The sequence below is a fragment of the Diaporthe citri genome (genome assembly GCF_014595645.1).
Source record: "Diaporthe citri strain NFHF-8-4 chromosome Unknown scaffold_19, whole genome shotgun sequence".
Lineage (NCBI taxonomy): Eukaryota > Fungi > Ascomycota > Sordariomycetes > Diaporthales > Diaporthaceae > Diaporthe > Diaporthe citri.
The window spans coordinates 31,543-47,612 of NW_025064864.1; the positions used below are offsets into that span (position 1 = coordinate 31,543).

General features: G+C 54.4%; 7 protein-coding genes across 7 annotated transcripts; 5 read left to right on the forward strand and 2 right to left on the reverse strand.

Moving 5' to 3' along the window:
* Nucleotides 1–2,017: 2,017 nt before the first annotated feature.
* INS49_005587 (uncharacterized protein) lies at nt 2,018–2,917 on the forward strand (the record flags this gene model as incomplete). Its single annotated transcript, XM_043166366.1, has 1 exon — nt 2,018–2,917. One exon carries the CDS (start codon nt 2,018–2,020, stop codon nt 2,915–2,917), a length of 900 nt encoding a protein of 299 aa, XP_043016927.1.
* Nucleotides 2,918–3,186: 269 nt separating this feature from the next.
* Nucleotides 3,187–4,201, forward strand: INS49_005588 (uncharacterized protein; the record flags this gene model as incomplete). Its single annotated transcript, XM_043166367.1, has 3 exons — nt 3,187–3,232; nt 3,302–3,774; nt 3,845–4,201. 3 exons carry the CDS (start codon nt 3,187–3,189, stop codon nt 4,199–4,201), a joined length of 876 nt encoding a protein of 291 aa, XP_043016928.1.
* Nucleotides 4,202–4,392: 191 nt separating this feature from the next.
* On the reverse strand, nt 4,393–5,576 carry INS49_005589 (uncharacterized protein; the record flags this gene model as incomplete). Its single annotated transcript, XM_043166368.1, has 2 exons — nt 4,393–5,146; nt 5,209–5,576. 2 exons carry the CDS (start codon nt 5,574–5,576, stop codon nt 4,393–4,395), a joined length of 1,122 nt encoding a protein of 373 aa, XP_043016929.1.
* Nucleotides 5,577–7,088: 1,512 nt separating this feature from the next.
* Nucleotides 7,089–9,074, forward strand: INS49_005590 (uncharacterized protein; the record flags this gene model as incomplete). The annotated part of the gene is made up of 7 exons (XM_043166369.1): nt 7,089–7,130; nt 7,202–7,294; nt 7,358–7,427; nt 7,502–7,900; nt 8,389–8,645; nt 8,697–8,857; nt 8,912–9,074. 7 exons carry the CDS (start codon nt 7,089–7,091, stop codon nt 9,072–9,074), a joined length of 1,185 nt encoding a protein of 394 aa, XP_043016930.1.
* A 672-nt stretch (nt 9,075–9,746) lies between these two features.
* INS49_005591 (uncharacterized protein) lies at nt 9,747–11,537 on the forward strand (the record flags this gene model as incomplete). The annotated part of the gene is made up of 4 exons (XM_043166370.1): nt 9,747–9,777; nt 9,830–9,910; nt 9,970–10,103; nt 10,179–11,537. The coding sequence occupies 4 exons, from the start codon at nt 9,747–9,749 to the stop codon at nt 11,535–11,537; spliced, it is 1,605 nt and encodes a 534-aa protein (XP_043016931.1).
* A 1,455-nt stretch (nt 11,538–12,992) lies between these two features.
* On the forward strand, nt 12,993–14,095 carry INS49_005592 (uncharacterized protein; the record flags this gene model as incomplete). The annotated part of the gene is made up of 3 exons (XM_043166371.1): nt 12,993–13,499; nt 13,547–13,712; nt 13,872–14,095. 3 exons carry the CDS (start codon nt 12,993–12,995, stop codon nt 14,093–14,095), a joined length of 897 nt encoding a protein of 298 aa, XP_043016932.1.
* A 134-nt stretch (nt 14,096–14,229) lies between these two features.
* Nucleotides 14,230–14,664, reverse strand: INS49_005593 (uncharacterized protein; the record flags this gene model as incomplete). The annotated part of the gene is made up of 1 exon (XM_043166372.1): nt 14,230–14,664. One exon carries the CDS (start codon nt 14,662–14,664, stop codon nt 14,230–14,232), a length of 435 nt encoding a protein of 144 aa, XP_043016933.1.
* Nucleotides 14,665–16,070: the final 1,406 nt, after the last annotated feature.

The following is a 16,070-nucleotide window of genomic DNA, read 5'->3' on the forward strand; positions in this document are numbered from 1 at the left end:
GACACAGGCAAGAATTAGCCAACTACACGCTATGGTCATGGATGAACCGTAGGTATCTGATTGGAGCTAGCCATGTATGAACCCCTCCTTGACCTCATTCTATGGTGCACTGAACTGTCGCCGGCAGACTATGGTGATGAACATTTTGGAGGCTGTCCATACATGCATAACTGGGGATCACGGTGCTGTTCGGGCGAGGAAGAGCATTAACTTCATTCACAAGGAAAGATATACTACAACCACACGTTCGGGAGTGATGAACGACTTCGCGAGGCAAGAGAAATACGAAATGACATGGAATTTTCTTACTGTCACACAGCTACGGTACCATATGCGGCCATCCCCGCCCGTGCCGATGATCTAAGCGGCCTCCCTCCAACCTGTATAGACGTTGGGGGACTGGATCTCTTCCGCGACGAATCGACAACCTTCGCAGCGAGGCTGTCGTCGCACGACGTCGAGGTGCAATCCAATGTCTACCATGGTGTACCGCACGGCTTCGACGGCAGTCCTGCCTTCTCACTCAGGGCAGAACTATGGAGTAGTGAGGCCGATTTTATCCAGCAATTTTAGAGAGCCTTGCACCGAAACTACCTACTTCCTCACTTCGGCAAGTGGTTCGCAGGTGAGCCTGCGGCTTCACTGGAGCATAGACCATTAGCACGATTTTGTATGGATAGATAATGCAGATTAGATCATCGAATTGTGGTTGTGATCTTGTCCAAAACAATTTGTCTGATCCATGCTATAGCATGCTGTGCAAACTAGCTGCATTAATCAACATCTCCTCTCACCCTATCAATAGGGAAATGGCCAGCACCGTGGAACCCACAGGACCAACCCGGGCATTTTTGCAACGCGAGATCAAGTACCACTGCATTATGAGAAACAAAGCTAATGTGCAGGGTTTCCGATTCGCTGTTGTGACTATTCCTTGTGTCACACTCTGCCTGTGCTTCGATGTTGACGCCAGAAAGCCTGGCTTGTATGACCCTTGGTACGACAAGACCAAGTCCTACCAAATGAGGACAACGCACGGATAAGACCTGAGCACGTGGCGCTGGGGTTGGAGTATAGATCGGCACGTTGTACACAGCTGAAGCATGGTGATTCTGGCGAGATGCAGGGTCAGCCATCGCGTTGGCAGATGCCTTGGGTTGAGAGCGAAGGAAAGCAGACTTACAAGAAGACTGGCATCCATGATGATTATTTAACAAGTTCAGTGGCCTCCAATTTGCACTCTAAATGGGAGTACATTGGGCCCACTCGATTCGGGTCCAGGTACCTGAACTGGTCAATTTGGGTAGTCAGTTTCTTTCACTGGAAGCCCTGCGTATCAAAGCCAAGATGATGGAAACCTGGCGTCTGAATGTGAGCAACAAGAACGACGCTCCTATCCGACGAGCATTTGACCCTGGAACATCTCGACCAATCGTACAACAAGCATGTAATACTTGTCGCGCCAAGAAGGTAAGTCAAGCCGAAATCAGTCAGAGACTCTCTCCTGTCCCGGTCGCCACCCCATACTCTAACCACACTCACCGGTTGACCCAGGCCTTGGATACAGCTTAGGTGCACAGGTGAAAAGACGGGATGTAGCCGATGCAAGGCACTCGACAGGAATTGCGTCTATGCGGAAGGTGGGAAGAAACGCCGTCGTGAGCCGGTTGCCAGCGAGGAGTTGCTGCCGATTCCAGACAGCCCTACTGTGCCACGACCATCGCAAAGGCCCGCTGCTGCAAAGGTTTCGCCTCCATCCAGGTCGAGGGAGCAACAGAGCCACCAACCGTTGGAATGTGAGCAAACGAGTGTCGACATTGAAGGCTCTGCCATCAAGGGAATAGCTCATAGGCTTTCAACACCGTTCAGCGACAGCGCCGGGATTTCCGATCCAGGCCATAGCCAGCCGGAGCCAACGTTTACAATTTTCGGCCTTTACACAGACGCGGACCAGCATGGACACATCTCGAGTCTGAACGATCCGGATGATCTCCAACAGTGGCCCCTCATAGACAACATGGACGTGGAACGATGGGATCCTAGGCTGGCCACACCGCCGGATGACCCCATAGGACTAACCTCAGCGCCCCAAGACTCTGTGCTGCCTTCCGGCCCCACCCCGGCGAGCGAAGTATCACAACCGCCAAACGGCTTGACCGATCTCCTGGGTGGGCAAGACAGCCGGTCATTCGTGGAACCGACAAGCCCTACACTGCAACTCGCCCACCACTCGGAACCGGCCGTCTGCCCCGGCAGCACAGCTGAGGACAGCAGCACCCTGCCCGAGTGCCGCTGCCTGCAGCCGGTGGTGTTCCTCATCGACGAGCTCGAGGCAGGCCACAGCACGGTGGCGAGCCAGGGCCTGGACGCCGGCCTGGCGTCGCACAAGGAGGCCCTCCGCTACGGCCAGGCGCTGCTCGACTGCCAGCGCTGCAGGGGGCGCCCCGAGCACATGGCCATCCTCAAGTTCCTCACCGACAAGCTGGCCGGGCTGAGCGAGCAGATCGTCGCCGAGTACACGGGGCGCCTGCTGCCACACCACACAGCGGCAGAACGCGACCCCGGCGCTGCTGGGGAGATGCTTGCCGCCGGGGCTGGTGGCGCCGCAGACCGCGACAGCAGGAGCAACGGTGGCGCGCCGCCGTGGCCGGCAGTGCTGGGGAGCTACGAGGTGGACTCGCCGCGGGAGTGGGACGCGCTGATCGGGGCCCTGATCGGCCTGCAGCTCGAGGCGCTGCACTCGCTCGCCGACTCGATGAAGGCGGTGTCGCGGTCGATGCGCTGGGACGCCATGTACGGCAGGGCGGCGGCCACGCAGAGGCGGATCGCCCCGATGCTGTATCGGGTCCGGTCCTTGTGTCGCCCAGAGGGTGGTGGTGGTACCGTCGACGCCATTGTCCCTCGCGACTCGAGCTAGGTGTCTTGGTTGGTACGAGGCTGGATTTGGAATCTATTGCGGGCTTTGGGCTCTTCTGTCCTCGTTGGACTCGACGTGTCTTGGCTGCGAGTGAATATTTTGAAGTCCCGTTTATTACTCTGGCGTTTGAGCACATGTAGAAGCCAGTCTGTAGACGGTCTAGGAATCGAGGAGATCTTCCCGCCATCCAGGTTTCGTTAATCACCCTCTGAGCCCCAAACTTTTGTGGAGTTGATGACAGTCTGAAGGAGTTGTAAATTCATTTCAACATGGATATGGGTGACGTTCGAGGAAAGGTCATTCTCGTCACCGGAGGTAAGGATCAATCGAGTGAACTACTAGTAACCCACTTTTCTTTTTCCACGCTGACCTGGTGGACCGCAGGCACTGCAGGACTAGGAGCACGAAGTGTTGTGGCTTTCGCTCAAGGCCAGCCAGGCCACATATACTTCACAGGCCGAAATGCCAAGGCAGCGGAAGGTGTCATCAAAGAGGCCACCCAGTCCGGCTCCAACAACACATCGATAACCTTTCTCCAATGTGACCAAGCCAGCCTGGCATCAGTTAGGGCCGCAGCTGCCAGGATCGCCACTGAGCAGACACGTCTGGACATCCTCATGGCCAACGCCGGGGTGATGAACAAGCCCCCAGCACTGACCGAGGACGGCTACGAGGTCCAGTTCGGCACGAACCACCTCGCCCACGCGCTCTTCATCAAGATCCTACTACCCCTCATGGAGAAGAACAACAGGGCCAGGAGAACCAACCAACCGCCCGCCTCCCCACCCGGCCCCAACGCAGACGCCCGCATCGTCCTGCTCACCAGCACCGGCCTCCGCGGCGCCCCCTCGGGCGGCGTGCGCCTCGACGAGCTGCGCACGCCGCAGAGCATGCTGGCCATGGGGGGGCATGATCCGCTACGGCCAGAGCAAGCTGGCCAACCTGCTGTACGCGCGCGAGCTGGCCCGCCGCCGCCCGTCCGTCACCTCGGTCAGCGTCACGCCGGGCATCGTCGCCACCGACCTCGTCTCGGGCCAGGGCGCGGCCCACCGCGCCGTCATCTGGCTGTCGGCCATGCTGGGACAGGGCGGGCTGCCGCCGCCCGGGGAGGCTGTCGCGACGCAGCTTTGGTGTGCTGCCGCGCCGAGGGGTGGGATCCGGAACGGGGGGTTCTATGAGCCTCCGGGTTGTCTCTCTGGGGTGTCTACTCGGTATACTGAGGATGAGGACCTTGCGAGGAGACTGTGGGAGTGGACTGACCGCGAACTGGAGAAGTGGCTTTAAGGTTGTTTTGAATGGTGAAAGTCCGCGATTTGTACGTATTCATAGCCAGTGAATGATAAAATCTCATCAGCTCACTTATCCACTGTCTGCAAGTCGGGTTGGGTGATTTATTTCTAGAATCAAACCTGTATAAAGGAGGATACACAACTCGTATAATTCGAAAAGTACAGAAAATAGACCAAGAAAAGACATCAATGATACTGCTCGTGAAAAAACCACACAGACGGCGCCCTGTTCTTCCGTCCAGAAGCTGAAACCCCAACGTCTCCAACCTTCCTGCGCAGCCGCACAGGAACAGGCTCCCCAGGGGGCTGTGAGCCCATCCCAAAGAAAGCATCATCCATACATGGCGCACCATTGAGAACCTCCATATCGAAATACGCGGAGAACACAGAAACACTCCCGAGCATTTTGATCTTTGCCAGATGCCGACCGGGACACATCAACGCGCCACCACCATAAGGGATCCAGGCGCCGTCGAGGCCCTCAGTCGAGAAGCGGACCTCGGCGGTGTCGGGGTTCCCCTCGCCCTCCTTGCCGTCCGCCGGGACGAGGAAGCGCTCCGGCCAGAACTCACCCAGCGGGCGCTCGGTGCGGCCGGGGCCCCAGGCCTTCTCGGAGTTGTGCGCGATGTTGGTGGGCACGCACACAAGGCCGCCGTTGCGCAGCGTGAAGGGGCCGAGCTTGTAGTCGCCCACGGTGGGGGCGCGGTTGTGGAAGAGCGAGACACGCTGGCGGAGGACCTCTGCGTAGACGGACTGCAGGAGGGGGGAGGACAGGGTGTGCGCCAGGTCGAAGCGGAGTGGGAGGGTCTCGGCGGCTGTGTTGCCGTCGCTGGCCACGGTAGTCTCTGATAACGTGTGCTGGACTCGGCCCAGGAGATTGCGGTCGTTGTAGATCTCAATGAGATTCCAGAAGGATGCGGGCAGGGCGTTCGCGCTCGTCCTGGTCACGGTAGGAAGATCAGCCAAGGCGACAAGTTTTGGGAGCAGTTTCGGTTCACTCACGCTGTGATCACGGCCAAGTCGTCGCTCGCCAGAGCATCATCGTCCATCTCACCAGTATCCTGACCCCACTGCTGTCTGACCTTGAGACACTTGCTGCCCCAGTACTCGTCCCAGTCCGGGTCCTCAGGCCCGTTTTGACGGTAGTCCGAGTGTTCTCTCGCATACGCGTGCCACCGCTTGATAGCATCAAGCACCCGCTGCCGCGCTCTGTATGCCTGCGGGGCTAGGAAATGTGGGTAGAATCTGGAGATGGTGGGAGTGTGGCCAATGTACTCCCAAAAGTCCTCGACGAAATTTGGATTCAGGCGGACCAGGTGCGGCCGCGTAGCGCGGTAATGGCCGCTGTGAAGAGGCGATGGGTCCACCATTTGTAGAAGTCATCGACCTGAACCCATTCTGCATGCTCGGGCCCGGGGAGGGTGAATTTGTTGAGCTCGGCAGAGAGATATTCTATGAAACGAGCCCATGTGCTTTGAGAGCATCGCCTTGAAGGAATCGCAATGCTGTCTTGTGCTGTTGGTGCCATACTCGGAGATGGGGTGGTACTGTCGACCCTGGTAGAGGAATGATACCTATGCCACTCTTGTCATTTTGGTAGATGTCTGCCAGCAGCGCCTAGATCAGCTGTCTTTTCTCTCTTGATGAGTCTCGATACATACGTACGTATTGCGCTGTTGGGCGTGCCGAACATCTGCTTCATTATACGCACGGCAAAGGCCTTATTGGTGCAAAAACGCGTTGCCCTGAGAAGCGGGCCATATGTCTCGGTCTGGGTCAACAGGTATGCTTTGGCGGGACCTATTCTGACGGTAACTGGAGTCCTGCCACCAAATCGGCGGCTGTTGCACTTATGTTCAGTCACTGACCGGCGACCTGGTCGCGGGGAAAGATCTTGAACTCACGAGACATTTTCAACGAAGGTCTTACGGGTAAGCAAGAAGGATATCCAGTTGCCCAGGAATGGAATCCAATGGGGGTATAGCGGTGGTTCTCTCCCATCTTTGGAATCATTCAAGCCGATGTATGATATTACGTTGGTGACTAGAAAAGTCACAGGGCAGACAAAAATAAACACCAAGAACACACACAGTTTCCAATGTGTCAGTGTTGCTGCAATACAGGTTTCGAAAATCTCGTCGAGCGCCATTGCCAGCAGAAGTGTGCTAGTCGCAAGCGCTCTCTCTAGATAGTGGTTGGAAAAGTAAGAGGAGATTAGAGATAGTTTTGCCTTGACAGGATCTCTTCTGCCAGTTCTCTTCTGCGAGGCAACAAGGCCAACTGCATGGGAATGTGCAAGTATGTAATAACACTGTTACTACAGATTCACTATGGCTGGTACCTTGGATCATTGCAGACAATCGTGGTGACGTATGGCTGAGACGATGATCTGAATTGGGGCCACTGTGCCATGTGCGCGTCGAAAAGCAAGCCCTTCGGCTTCGGCAGTAGATCCATGAGCGAAAGTCAGCCTGTTTCATTCGGTCAATACTGAATTGAGCAATAGCCGAGGGTGCTGGGACAGGAAGGTTGAGTGGTTGGTCGATCTACTGCATATCCAATTGCACAGCAGATGTGGTTGAGACAATCTGTGTTTTCCAGTTTGTAATGTCGACCAAGCCATCCATGTAGTCTAGTAGTGTTCTTGTGTGTAACAAGATGAGAAAACTGAAGCTAACGATATTCTACTAACGGGTATGCGCACGGTTGACTCAGTTGAGGGGTAGCGCTTAGCGAAGGGGCTACTCGGAAACCTTAATGCTCGGCCTCGGTGTTGCATCCTGCTCTCTCACATTGATGAGCCCCCTATCAAGAGGCTTGAACACCCTGCAGTGTTCGGCGACCAAGTGCCTCTCTATCCGTGACCTATCGGCATCCTCACCATGGCCACAAACATGCTGGTTACAGAGTGCCTGGTGATAGCGGTGCGTTGGACTCTCCGCCAGAGCCTGACTGAGACCTTGATGCAGTGAGCTGACACGACTCACGAGTCTAGGCATTGACGTACGTGGTTGTATCTTCTTTCTACAACCTGTACCTCCACCCGCTGGCGAAGTTCCCTGGGCCTTTCTGGGCCCGGGTCTCACTGGTTGGTGTACCACCAGACATTGAAGGGTTATGAAACGTACAACTGATACAATGCTGATGGCAGCTCTGGCGATTCTGGCACACCATGGGCGGCCGCTGGCACAGAGTGTTGGAGGAGCAGCATCGTATGTACGGTATGTTTCTGAGATTTCCATGTCAGAGTCATGCCAGGGCCACCGTCTCTCATCAATCCATCTTGGATCCCTAGGTCCCGTCCTCCGAATTTCCCCCAACGAGCTCGCCTTCTCATCTGTCACATCCTGGCAAGCAATCTACGGCTTCCCGCCGGCCGGGCAGTCTCACGTGATCAAGAGCGAGTTTTATGAAGTCTTCGGGGCTGGGTTCGACGTCCCTTGTATTGGATCAGAGAGGAACCCCACCGAGCACGCCCGAAAGAAAAAGTCCCTCGCCGCTGCGTTCTCCACCAAAGCCCTCACAGCGCAGGAGCATATTGTGCAACGCTGTTGGGATGACTTCATCTCCAAAATCGGCCCTGTCAGCCAGCGCGGCCCCCGAGGGGCCAACGTTGTCAGCTGGTTCGAGATGGTCACGTTTGATATCCTGGGTGAGATGGCGTTTGGTGAGAGCTTTGGCTGTGTTGAAAATGGTAAGATCCAAGACTTCCTGCGTCAAATACCCAGAGCAAAACTTTGTGTATCTCGGTAACTCGTCTGATCACAAACGTCCCGCAGAAAATCACCATTTCTGGCTCGAACTCATCCTGGATCATATGGTTGAAGTCACCTTGCTTGACAACCTGCGAAGATTACCGTTACTATCAATACTTTCCCGATATTTCCTAGCCCCCCTAACTGCTCGTGTCCGTCGCAAGCACGTCGGATACAGTAGGGCCAAAGTTCAGAAGTAAGCAAATGCTATTCTTCAACTAGAGCACAACGTTCTCACGCAGAAGACTTAGGCGACTCGATACGGTCAACACCCGCGACGACTTTCTAACCAATGTGGTCTCCAAGGTCAAAGATGGCGAGATTTCGCGGGAGCAACTGACAGCACATGCGTCCACTCTTATGTGAGATCACATCTACCCTCCCAAGCAGATATGAGTGATTAAACATCGATGCTACAGAATCGCAGGAGGTGAGACCACGGCACACTCTTTGTCATCAGCCGTGTACTACCTTTTGAAGACACCAGCAGCTCTCGACACATTAAAGTCTGAGGTCAGAAGCCGTTTTCAATCGTACGAGCAGATAGACGCCACCGCTGCGTCACAGCTGCCATATCTCCAAGCCGTCATCCATGAGGCCTTGCGCATCCATCCCTCCGGAGCCCAGGGCTTCCCGCGCATCTCCCCCGGCGTGGTCATCGACGGCAACTACATCCCTGCTGGGGTAAGACATGACTGCCCCAATGGGTGTGAGCTTCGAAGCTGACAGCTGCAGACCGAGGTATTCACCAGCGCTTGGGCGGTGATCCATGATCCGGCCAATTTCCACGACCCGCTGGCTTTCAAACCGGAGCGGTGGCTCGATCCGGATTGCACCGATACGAAAGAGGCCAGCCAGCCCTTTTCACTCGGATACCGAGCATGCCTGGGCAGAAAGTAAGAACCCAACCCGATTTCGTGCCTTCGAATAGCACTAAATGTCTCAATTAGCTTTGCTTGGATGGAGATGAACTTGTGCCTGGCCAAGTTGGTCTTCCAGTATGACTGGGAACTTGTGGACCAGAGTCTCGACTGGGAGGCTGCGTCTCGTTTTTATATCATGTGGAAGAAAGCTCCGATCAACGTTCGATTCACTGAATGCTCTACGAAGTAATGGTCGTATTTGATGCAGGGTTTAAGGTTTGGGCTGGCGTCATAGCTAGAACTTGAAGTGAGGCAAAGAAACTGGGCTCGTGAGAATCTGAAAATAGCATGTGAACACTTCTGCTCGTTCGAGTTTGCTCGTCTAGAGACACGATAGGACCAAGGCACATGACACCTCTCTTCTCATAGCCCGTTTAATATCATCGTGTCCGCCCCGTAACGGATTATTGGCCCGTCGACTGCAGTACCCTCTGGGCATCTGAAAAGATTGCGCAGTACCGTCAGATGCTTGTTGTCATAAGCCTCTCACAAGCGGTATATACCTCTTCCCAAACCGCATATGCTCCACTCACTCACAGGGAAAGAGCTGTTGATAAGCTGCTCAGAAAATAAGCCGCTCAAGGGGGGTTTGAACGGCTCAAATGAGAAGGAGCTCTGGGTGAATGGAAAGAGCAGCTTGTGAAGAAGGAGCGGAATGTGTGAGGCTCCCGAATATCATAATCTGACTGCACTATGCGACAGCCGCTGACCAGGACTGACTCCCCGACAATTATTATTCAAACATTGGCCAACGTTCTGGACCTTTTGCAACCCAGACTTCAAGGCAACACACTACCAGTCTGGGCCTACTCTTTTCTAGTCTGTATAAATACAACAACATTCGTTCATACAGACCAAGACCATGCAACACCGGATCGATCTTGCTATGTTTGGTATGTCGCAGAGAGCCCCTTTGTATTGTCATCAACGCTCATCATGATCTAGCTCTTCTCTCGCCCGTGTGCTTGGGCTTCAAAGCCGACATCAGGGCTGATACAAACCGCGACGGTGTTGTGGACGTCACCAGTGACACCGATGTCAATGGAAAGGATGCCTGGACCGAGACCTGAGCAATGAGGCGCTAGAAGCCTGCAACGATGCCTCCGATGACATCCTGCGGCAGGCCGAGTACCTTGCTCCCATCCAAACCCTCCCGATTCCCGACTTGGATGATTATGCTGTTGGCATTGTTTCCGCCAACCCTTTATCGAGCAAATACGTGCGCATCTTCAGACGCGACGAGGCAAACAGGTAGAACTTTGTTCGTGCGAACACTACCTTCACGTCCGGCCAGCTCAAGGCTGGTCTGAAGCTGGGTATCGACGCTCGGGACACACGCCGGCCAGGAGGCTGGGACGGTCGCACCACGGTCACGTTCTCCGTCACAGACGGTACTACCAACTCAACCGACAAAGTGATGCTCCGAGTTGCCCCTGTCCTGTCTCACAACCATCTCCAGCGTGTAGACCAGGTCTTGACGGTATCTGAAAGCATTTGGATGCCAGACTTGCAGGAAAACTTCGTTGAAGAGCTGTCCCGCGTCGTGGCATCCAAGGGCATCGCGAAGCCTGTTTTCGTGTTCAACCACAGTAGCGACAAATGGGCCCAGGAGTTTGTAGAGCCAGGATACACCAGCATGCCAGGACCGAACGGGACGATATCGATGCGAATCATGATCCGTTCCGGCCAGGACCGACGTGACGCTGGAAAACAAGTCTTCACATACCTTCGGGGCACCGGAGTGGGCGCTGTGCACCAGCCCGGTAGTCCTTCTGGTGGGATCAGCTCCATGGGGAACTTCGAAACGATCCCTCCGTATGAGCACAACGGCACAAAATACCCGGCCGGCCGGATCATTATGGGATCTTGCGGGAACAAAACTCACCATGACCTCGAGTACATGAAAGCGCAGGAAATACAGCGCCCCCTTATCTTGGATACGGGTTGGCTCAAAGTTGGCCACGTGGACGAGTTCGTACAGTTCGTGCCAGCCAACACAACCCGCGGCTGGGCCATCGTGATAACCGACCCAGTGGCCGGCCTCGAACTCCTGCGGGGCGTGCAAAGGAAGGGTCTGGGCTCCACGAAGGCGTTCTCACGGACCAGCGACCTGGGCGCGGTCCAGCCGCTGACGCTGTTGAAAATCGATTCCATCACGGATGATCTCAACAGCGGTGGCGATAACGACTCTGGTAACACCACGTACACGGTTCCGCAGTTGTCCGTCGACGAACTGCTCGCCGACGAGGCCATGCTCAACGTCAACGCGGCGTGTGCGCGCCGCATCTCGGCGAACATCGCGGTCCCCAAAGAGGCCATCGGTGTCACAGACGAGGAGATCTATCACCTGCCAGCCGTCTTTTCAAATGACACCGAAGGTAGTAGTACAGCTTCAGAGCCTCTCAAGGTCGGCGCGTACTATCCCGGGATGATCAACGGCGTCGTGCTCAGCGAGATAGATTACCTGTCGCCGAAGCCGTGGGGACCGTTGGTGGATGGTAAGGATGTCTTTGAGGAGGCGGCCATCTCTGTCTATGCAAAGGCAGGGTTGGATGTCACATTTATGGATGATTGGGACACACACCACATTCTCGGAGGCGAGATCCACTGCGGAACAAACACTGTTCGCCAGACCGACCAACCTTGGTGGTAAGGGAACGTTGGAATTTGGTGCTATTCCTGACATCAAGATGGAGTTCTCTTTGATTCCGTTGTATCTTTCTTAATTTGTATTCTTCGTCTCCTGAGTGCATCGGTTCTGGCGGGATGTACTCAAAGTGCTCAGATTGCCGTCGCTTGAAGCAAATCAACTATCTAGGTATGGATCAATCCATTACGACGAGAAACGTCCCCTGAAGCCTTGAAACGTAATGAAAGTACGTGACTAAGCCCATGATGTTGGAAACCGGCGTCGCCCAGATCTTGTGAGGGTCTTATCATTCTGCTGACCTTTGAATCGCCGTCACCGGGTATGAGTACAATCAGTGGACTTGGGTTCTGGGGAGTGTACCGGCTACCTGAGGAGGGGCAGATCGGATCGCGGGTTGAGGTAGTGTGCTGTATTCCGTACCCAGATACAACGACAGTACCTAGGCCTTTTGGTAAGGGGATGGCAGAAGATCCGTTCCTCACTCCATCCGACCTTGCAGTGTGACGAAATGAGGCTTTTAGATCGCCGGCTCTGACGTGATCCCTCACTAGCTTGCTCGACCAGAGGCCTCATCCTCTTTTTCCTCCTTTTCACCACTCTAGGTAAGGGACCGTCTAGAACGCCTGCACGATTCTGCGACTTTCCACCAGGGACCAGCACGAACTTGACTAAATTGTCAGCCACGGACGGATTCCTGCATTCAGGTCAGGGCAGCTGACATACACATGAGGGGCCTCCTCGTCCGACGACGCCTCAAATCCTGAGGGATCGGACTCAACAGTTGGACTACACGATCACCTTTCAAGGATTTTCCATTAATCCCGGAGCTCCGTAATCAAGCTTTGCGGCTTGAGTGTACTATTGGCGGCTGAAAGGTGCATAGCCTGCTGCTAGCAATGGGCTGGCACGAGGGAGTTGGACATCTCTGGAAATTAGCTCATTAGTGTAAGTATATCAAGAGAGAAAGGTCACTTTTCTAGAGGACGGGAAAATTTATTGCAGGCCCTGAATCCCCCTTTCAGTGGACTCCAGACAACTTCAGCTACTGCGAAGAGACCTCCTATCGTTGCGTTAGGCTTTCTGGCTCACCTTGCAGATTTAGCATCAAGTCTTCAGCCCAGGACAAATGTTAATCCTGCGAATTTAGCCTGTGGGAGACTCACATCAGAATTTCCCGGCAGTGTCCTCTTGCCAGGCGGAGCTGATTATCAGAATGCCTCTACCGGTTGGTTCCAGTTCACTTACGACTCTTGTCTTCCATGGGCAGTAAATCTGATGGTGCGTATAGCAATATATTCCGACACCTGCATCTTGTCGCCAGATTGCGTGTTCGAGCCTTCATCTGCGGCAGACACCAGCAAGGCTATGAGAATTATCAGAGAGTCCGCGTCTCACTTCTCAGTCCTCTCAGGGGGGCACATGCCCGTCCCTGGCGTGCAGTCCGTCCAGCCTGGAGTCATGGTGAGTCTATCCAGGCTCAACGCACGAGAGTTCAAGCAGGGCCAAGAAATCGCCAGTATTGGACCTGGTCAGGTCTGGCGGGATGTCTACCACTGGCTAGCACAGTATGGCCTGGCTGTCAACGGCGGCCGTTATCCAACTGTCGGTGTTGGCGGCTACCTCGTCGGCGGTGGGATCAGCTGCTTCAGCAGCACCCATGGCTGGGGCTGCGACACAGTCATAGCATACGAAGTGGTCCTCGCCGACGGCAGCATCGTGGAGGCAACAGCTGACGGCGAGTATGCTGACTTGTTTTGGGCGCTTCGCGGCGGCCACAACAATTTTGGCACCGTGACCCGTTTCGATCTCGAGACTTTCGCCATGACATCCGCCTACTTTGGTGGAACCATCTGGGACGGCAACAATGCGTCGGCTCAGACGCAGTTCTTCTCAGCCCTCGATTCATACATGATCCCCGGGGGCGGGGTCGACGACCCAAACGTCGCCACGAGCGCCATCGTGTCGGTGGCACCGGGAAATGGCGCGTCCGAGCTGACCCTCGCGCAATACAGATCGCCAATGAGACTGTCGTCGAGTTGGCATTTGCGGAACTTGCGAATGTGTCCGGGGCTGTCGCTGCATTGACATATCAGCCGATTTCAAGGGATTGGCTTGTTGCCTCTCAACGAAGTGGTGGGAATGTGATTGGTCTTGACCCGGATTCCGGAACATTTATTGGTAAGTAGACCACACTAATTATCAAATCCTCAGGGAGCTTGCAATGAAAATAATTCATGAGCCGCTGAGGGTTCAGTCTTGACAAAGTGAAACTGACAAAAAATTGTTCAGTCGGATTGATAGCGTGTACTTGGGACAACGCCGCTGACGATGAGACAGTCAATTCTTTCGTCGAAAAGGCTGGGTCAATCATCATTGAAGAAACTACCAAGCTGGGGTTAAGTCACGATTTCATCTACCTGAATGACGCCAGTCCGACTCAACGACCCTTCGAAACGTATGGCGGAGGCAAGAGCTTGGCTCGACTCACTCAGATTCGGGACAAGTACGACCCTGACGGATTCCTGCAGAAGTGTCTAGCCCATGGCTTTGGCATCCCGTGAGGTGTGGTTGAAAGTGAAGAAGATTGGTATTCTCGGTGTCTATTGGTGAGGTGAAAATCAAATTTCTTTCAATAGACGCATTTTACCTGCCGACGAAGTCTCCTGCAAAGAGCTTGAGTACCCCGCCAGCACATCTAATTGCCGACTACCTTGAAATACTCCGTGAATTCTGCGTCTGTCTCCAGTACTTCCATCTCTTCTTTAATCAATGAGATAAGTACCTCGAAGCCCCCTGATGCCTGCATCGGCAACACCACGCACCTCCTACATATCGCATCAAACTCCCGTGTCGGCGGCCGGATGAGATCCGGCCGTCCATGTCCGGAGAAGAGCTTGTCACCGAAGCTGATGTCAAAGGCACTTAATCCGACCCAGCTGGTGATACAGACCTCTGCTCCGTCAAACGTGGCAAAAGGGTACCGGAGGCTCCCCTCGTAGTCGCGAAGACCGGCGGCGAGACCAAAAGCCTGCAGAGCCTGTTTCCGGTCGATGGAGGACAGAGACTGTCGAATTGTCCTCGCTATGGTAGGTAGGCTGGTCGCATCGCTGATCAGCTCACCGACTGGCATTGATGTCGTGGCGATGAATACGACTGTTCCCATCTAGCTCCACGGTAGCGGATCGCCGATCAGCGCCCGGCCGTCGAGCGTTGTGTCCAACGGGGAAATCGAATCAGCGGCGTATGCGTGGCTGGATGGTCCAGCTGCTTCCGGCCGGGACCGGATAATGCAACGCCATAGCAGTGCCATGAGCGCATCATTGGCAGTCACCTTCGACGAATGTCGATCCATCGGGCCGATCTGCAACTACGGGAAGTTGGTCGCTGCTTGCTGCTGCTGGGTCAATTTTATGTTCTGCCTTTCCCGTCAGCTCTAAGATGGACCATTCTAGTTCTATATAAGTGTTTCCAAACTGGGAAGAATAAGTCTATCCCATGGGCTTCCTAGCTATGGGTGTGCTTTGAGTTCCTCGGTTTGGACCTCAGCAACTCCGGTGCCAAGCTATGAAACTTGCGACACCAAGTACATGCTTGACGAGCAGTAAAACTGAGATATCGTGTCTCACCAAAATCTTAAGCACCGTAGAAGCGTAATGATGTACTCGGAGTCTACTTTCCCGGGAGATTTGCGAGTGCAACGGATCTACGTTCCACGACATCAGTCCAGGAGCACTTCGAATCCTTGATAGTTAGGTCTCAGACCATGACGGGAAGCCCTCGGAATTTCCTGTAAATGGAAAATACCAGGCTCGGCCATTTGACTCCGAAAAGACGGAGAATACTGCGGTCAAGCCTCATTTGCTGGGATGCTCAACCCACCGTGTCTCCGAGTAGGTTGAGGTGGCAGTCTCAAAGCGAATCTTAATGTACGGTCACCGGAGAAAATGAAACGGCCGTTGCAATTGCACTGTATCGCTCTTCCCTTAGCGAACTGCACTTTGTGGGAGCGATTCTAAGTATTCCCACTCGCTCAATTCCTGCGTGACGACAACAGAAGATCGGGAGTTTTGTGTCCAACTTTTCCAAGTCTTGAAATCATGGCAGCTCACGGATCATGGAGCACTAATGGCTTGCTCAAGGACCCAGGTAGAAGCGATGGGAACAGGTCGGAAACGTCCACCATGCCCCTGGCCATCGTTGGCATGGCTTGTCGCTTCGCTGGTGGGGTCAGCAGCTCAGAGAAACTCTGGGAATTCGTTTCGAATGGTCGAAGTGCCTGGTCTACAATTCCAGAGTCGAGGTTCAATATGCCAGCTTTCCACCACGACCAAGCTGACAGGGTTGGAAGCGTAAGTGACGAGATCTGAGTGAAAAGGAGAGACAAGAAATCGAACGAAAGTCTGATATCAATATTCGACTAGACACACATCCGAGGAGGATATTTCCTGGAAGAGGATATAGCCCTTTTTGATACCTCGTTCTTCAACTTTTCTGGTGAGGTAGCTGCGGTAAGTCGTTCATAAATATTTTGGCCGG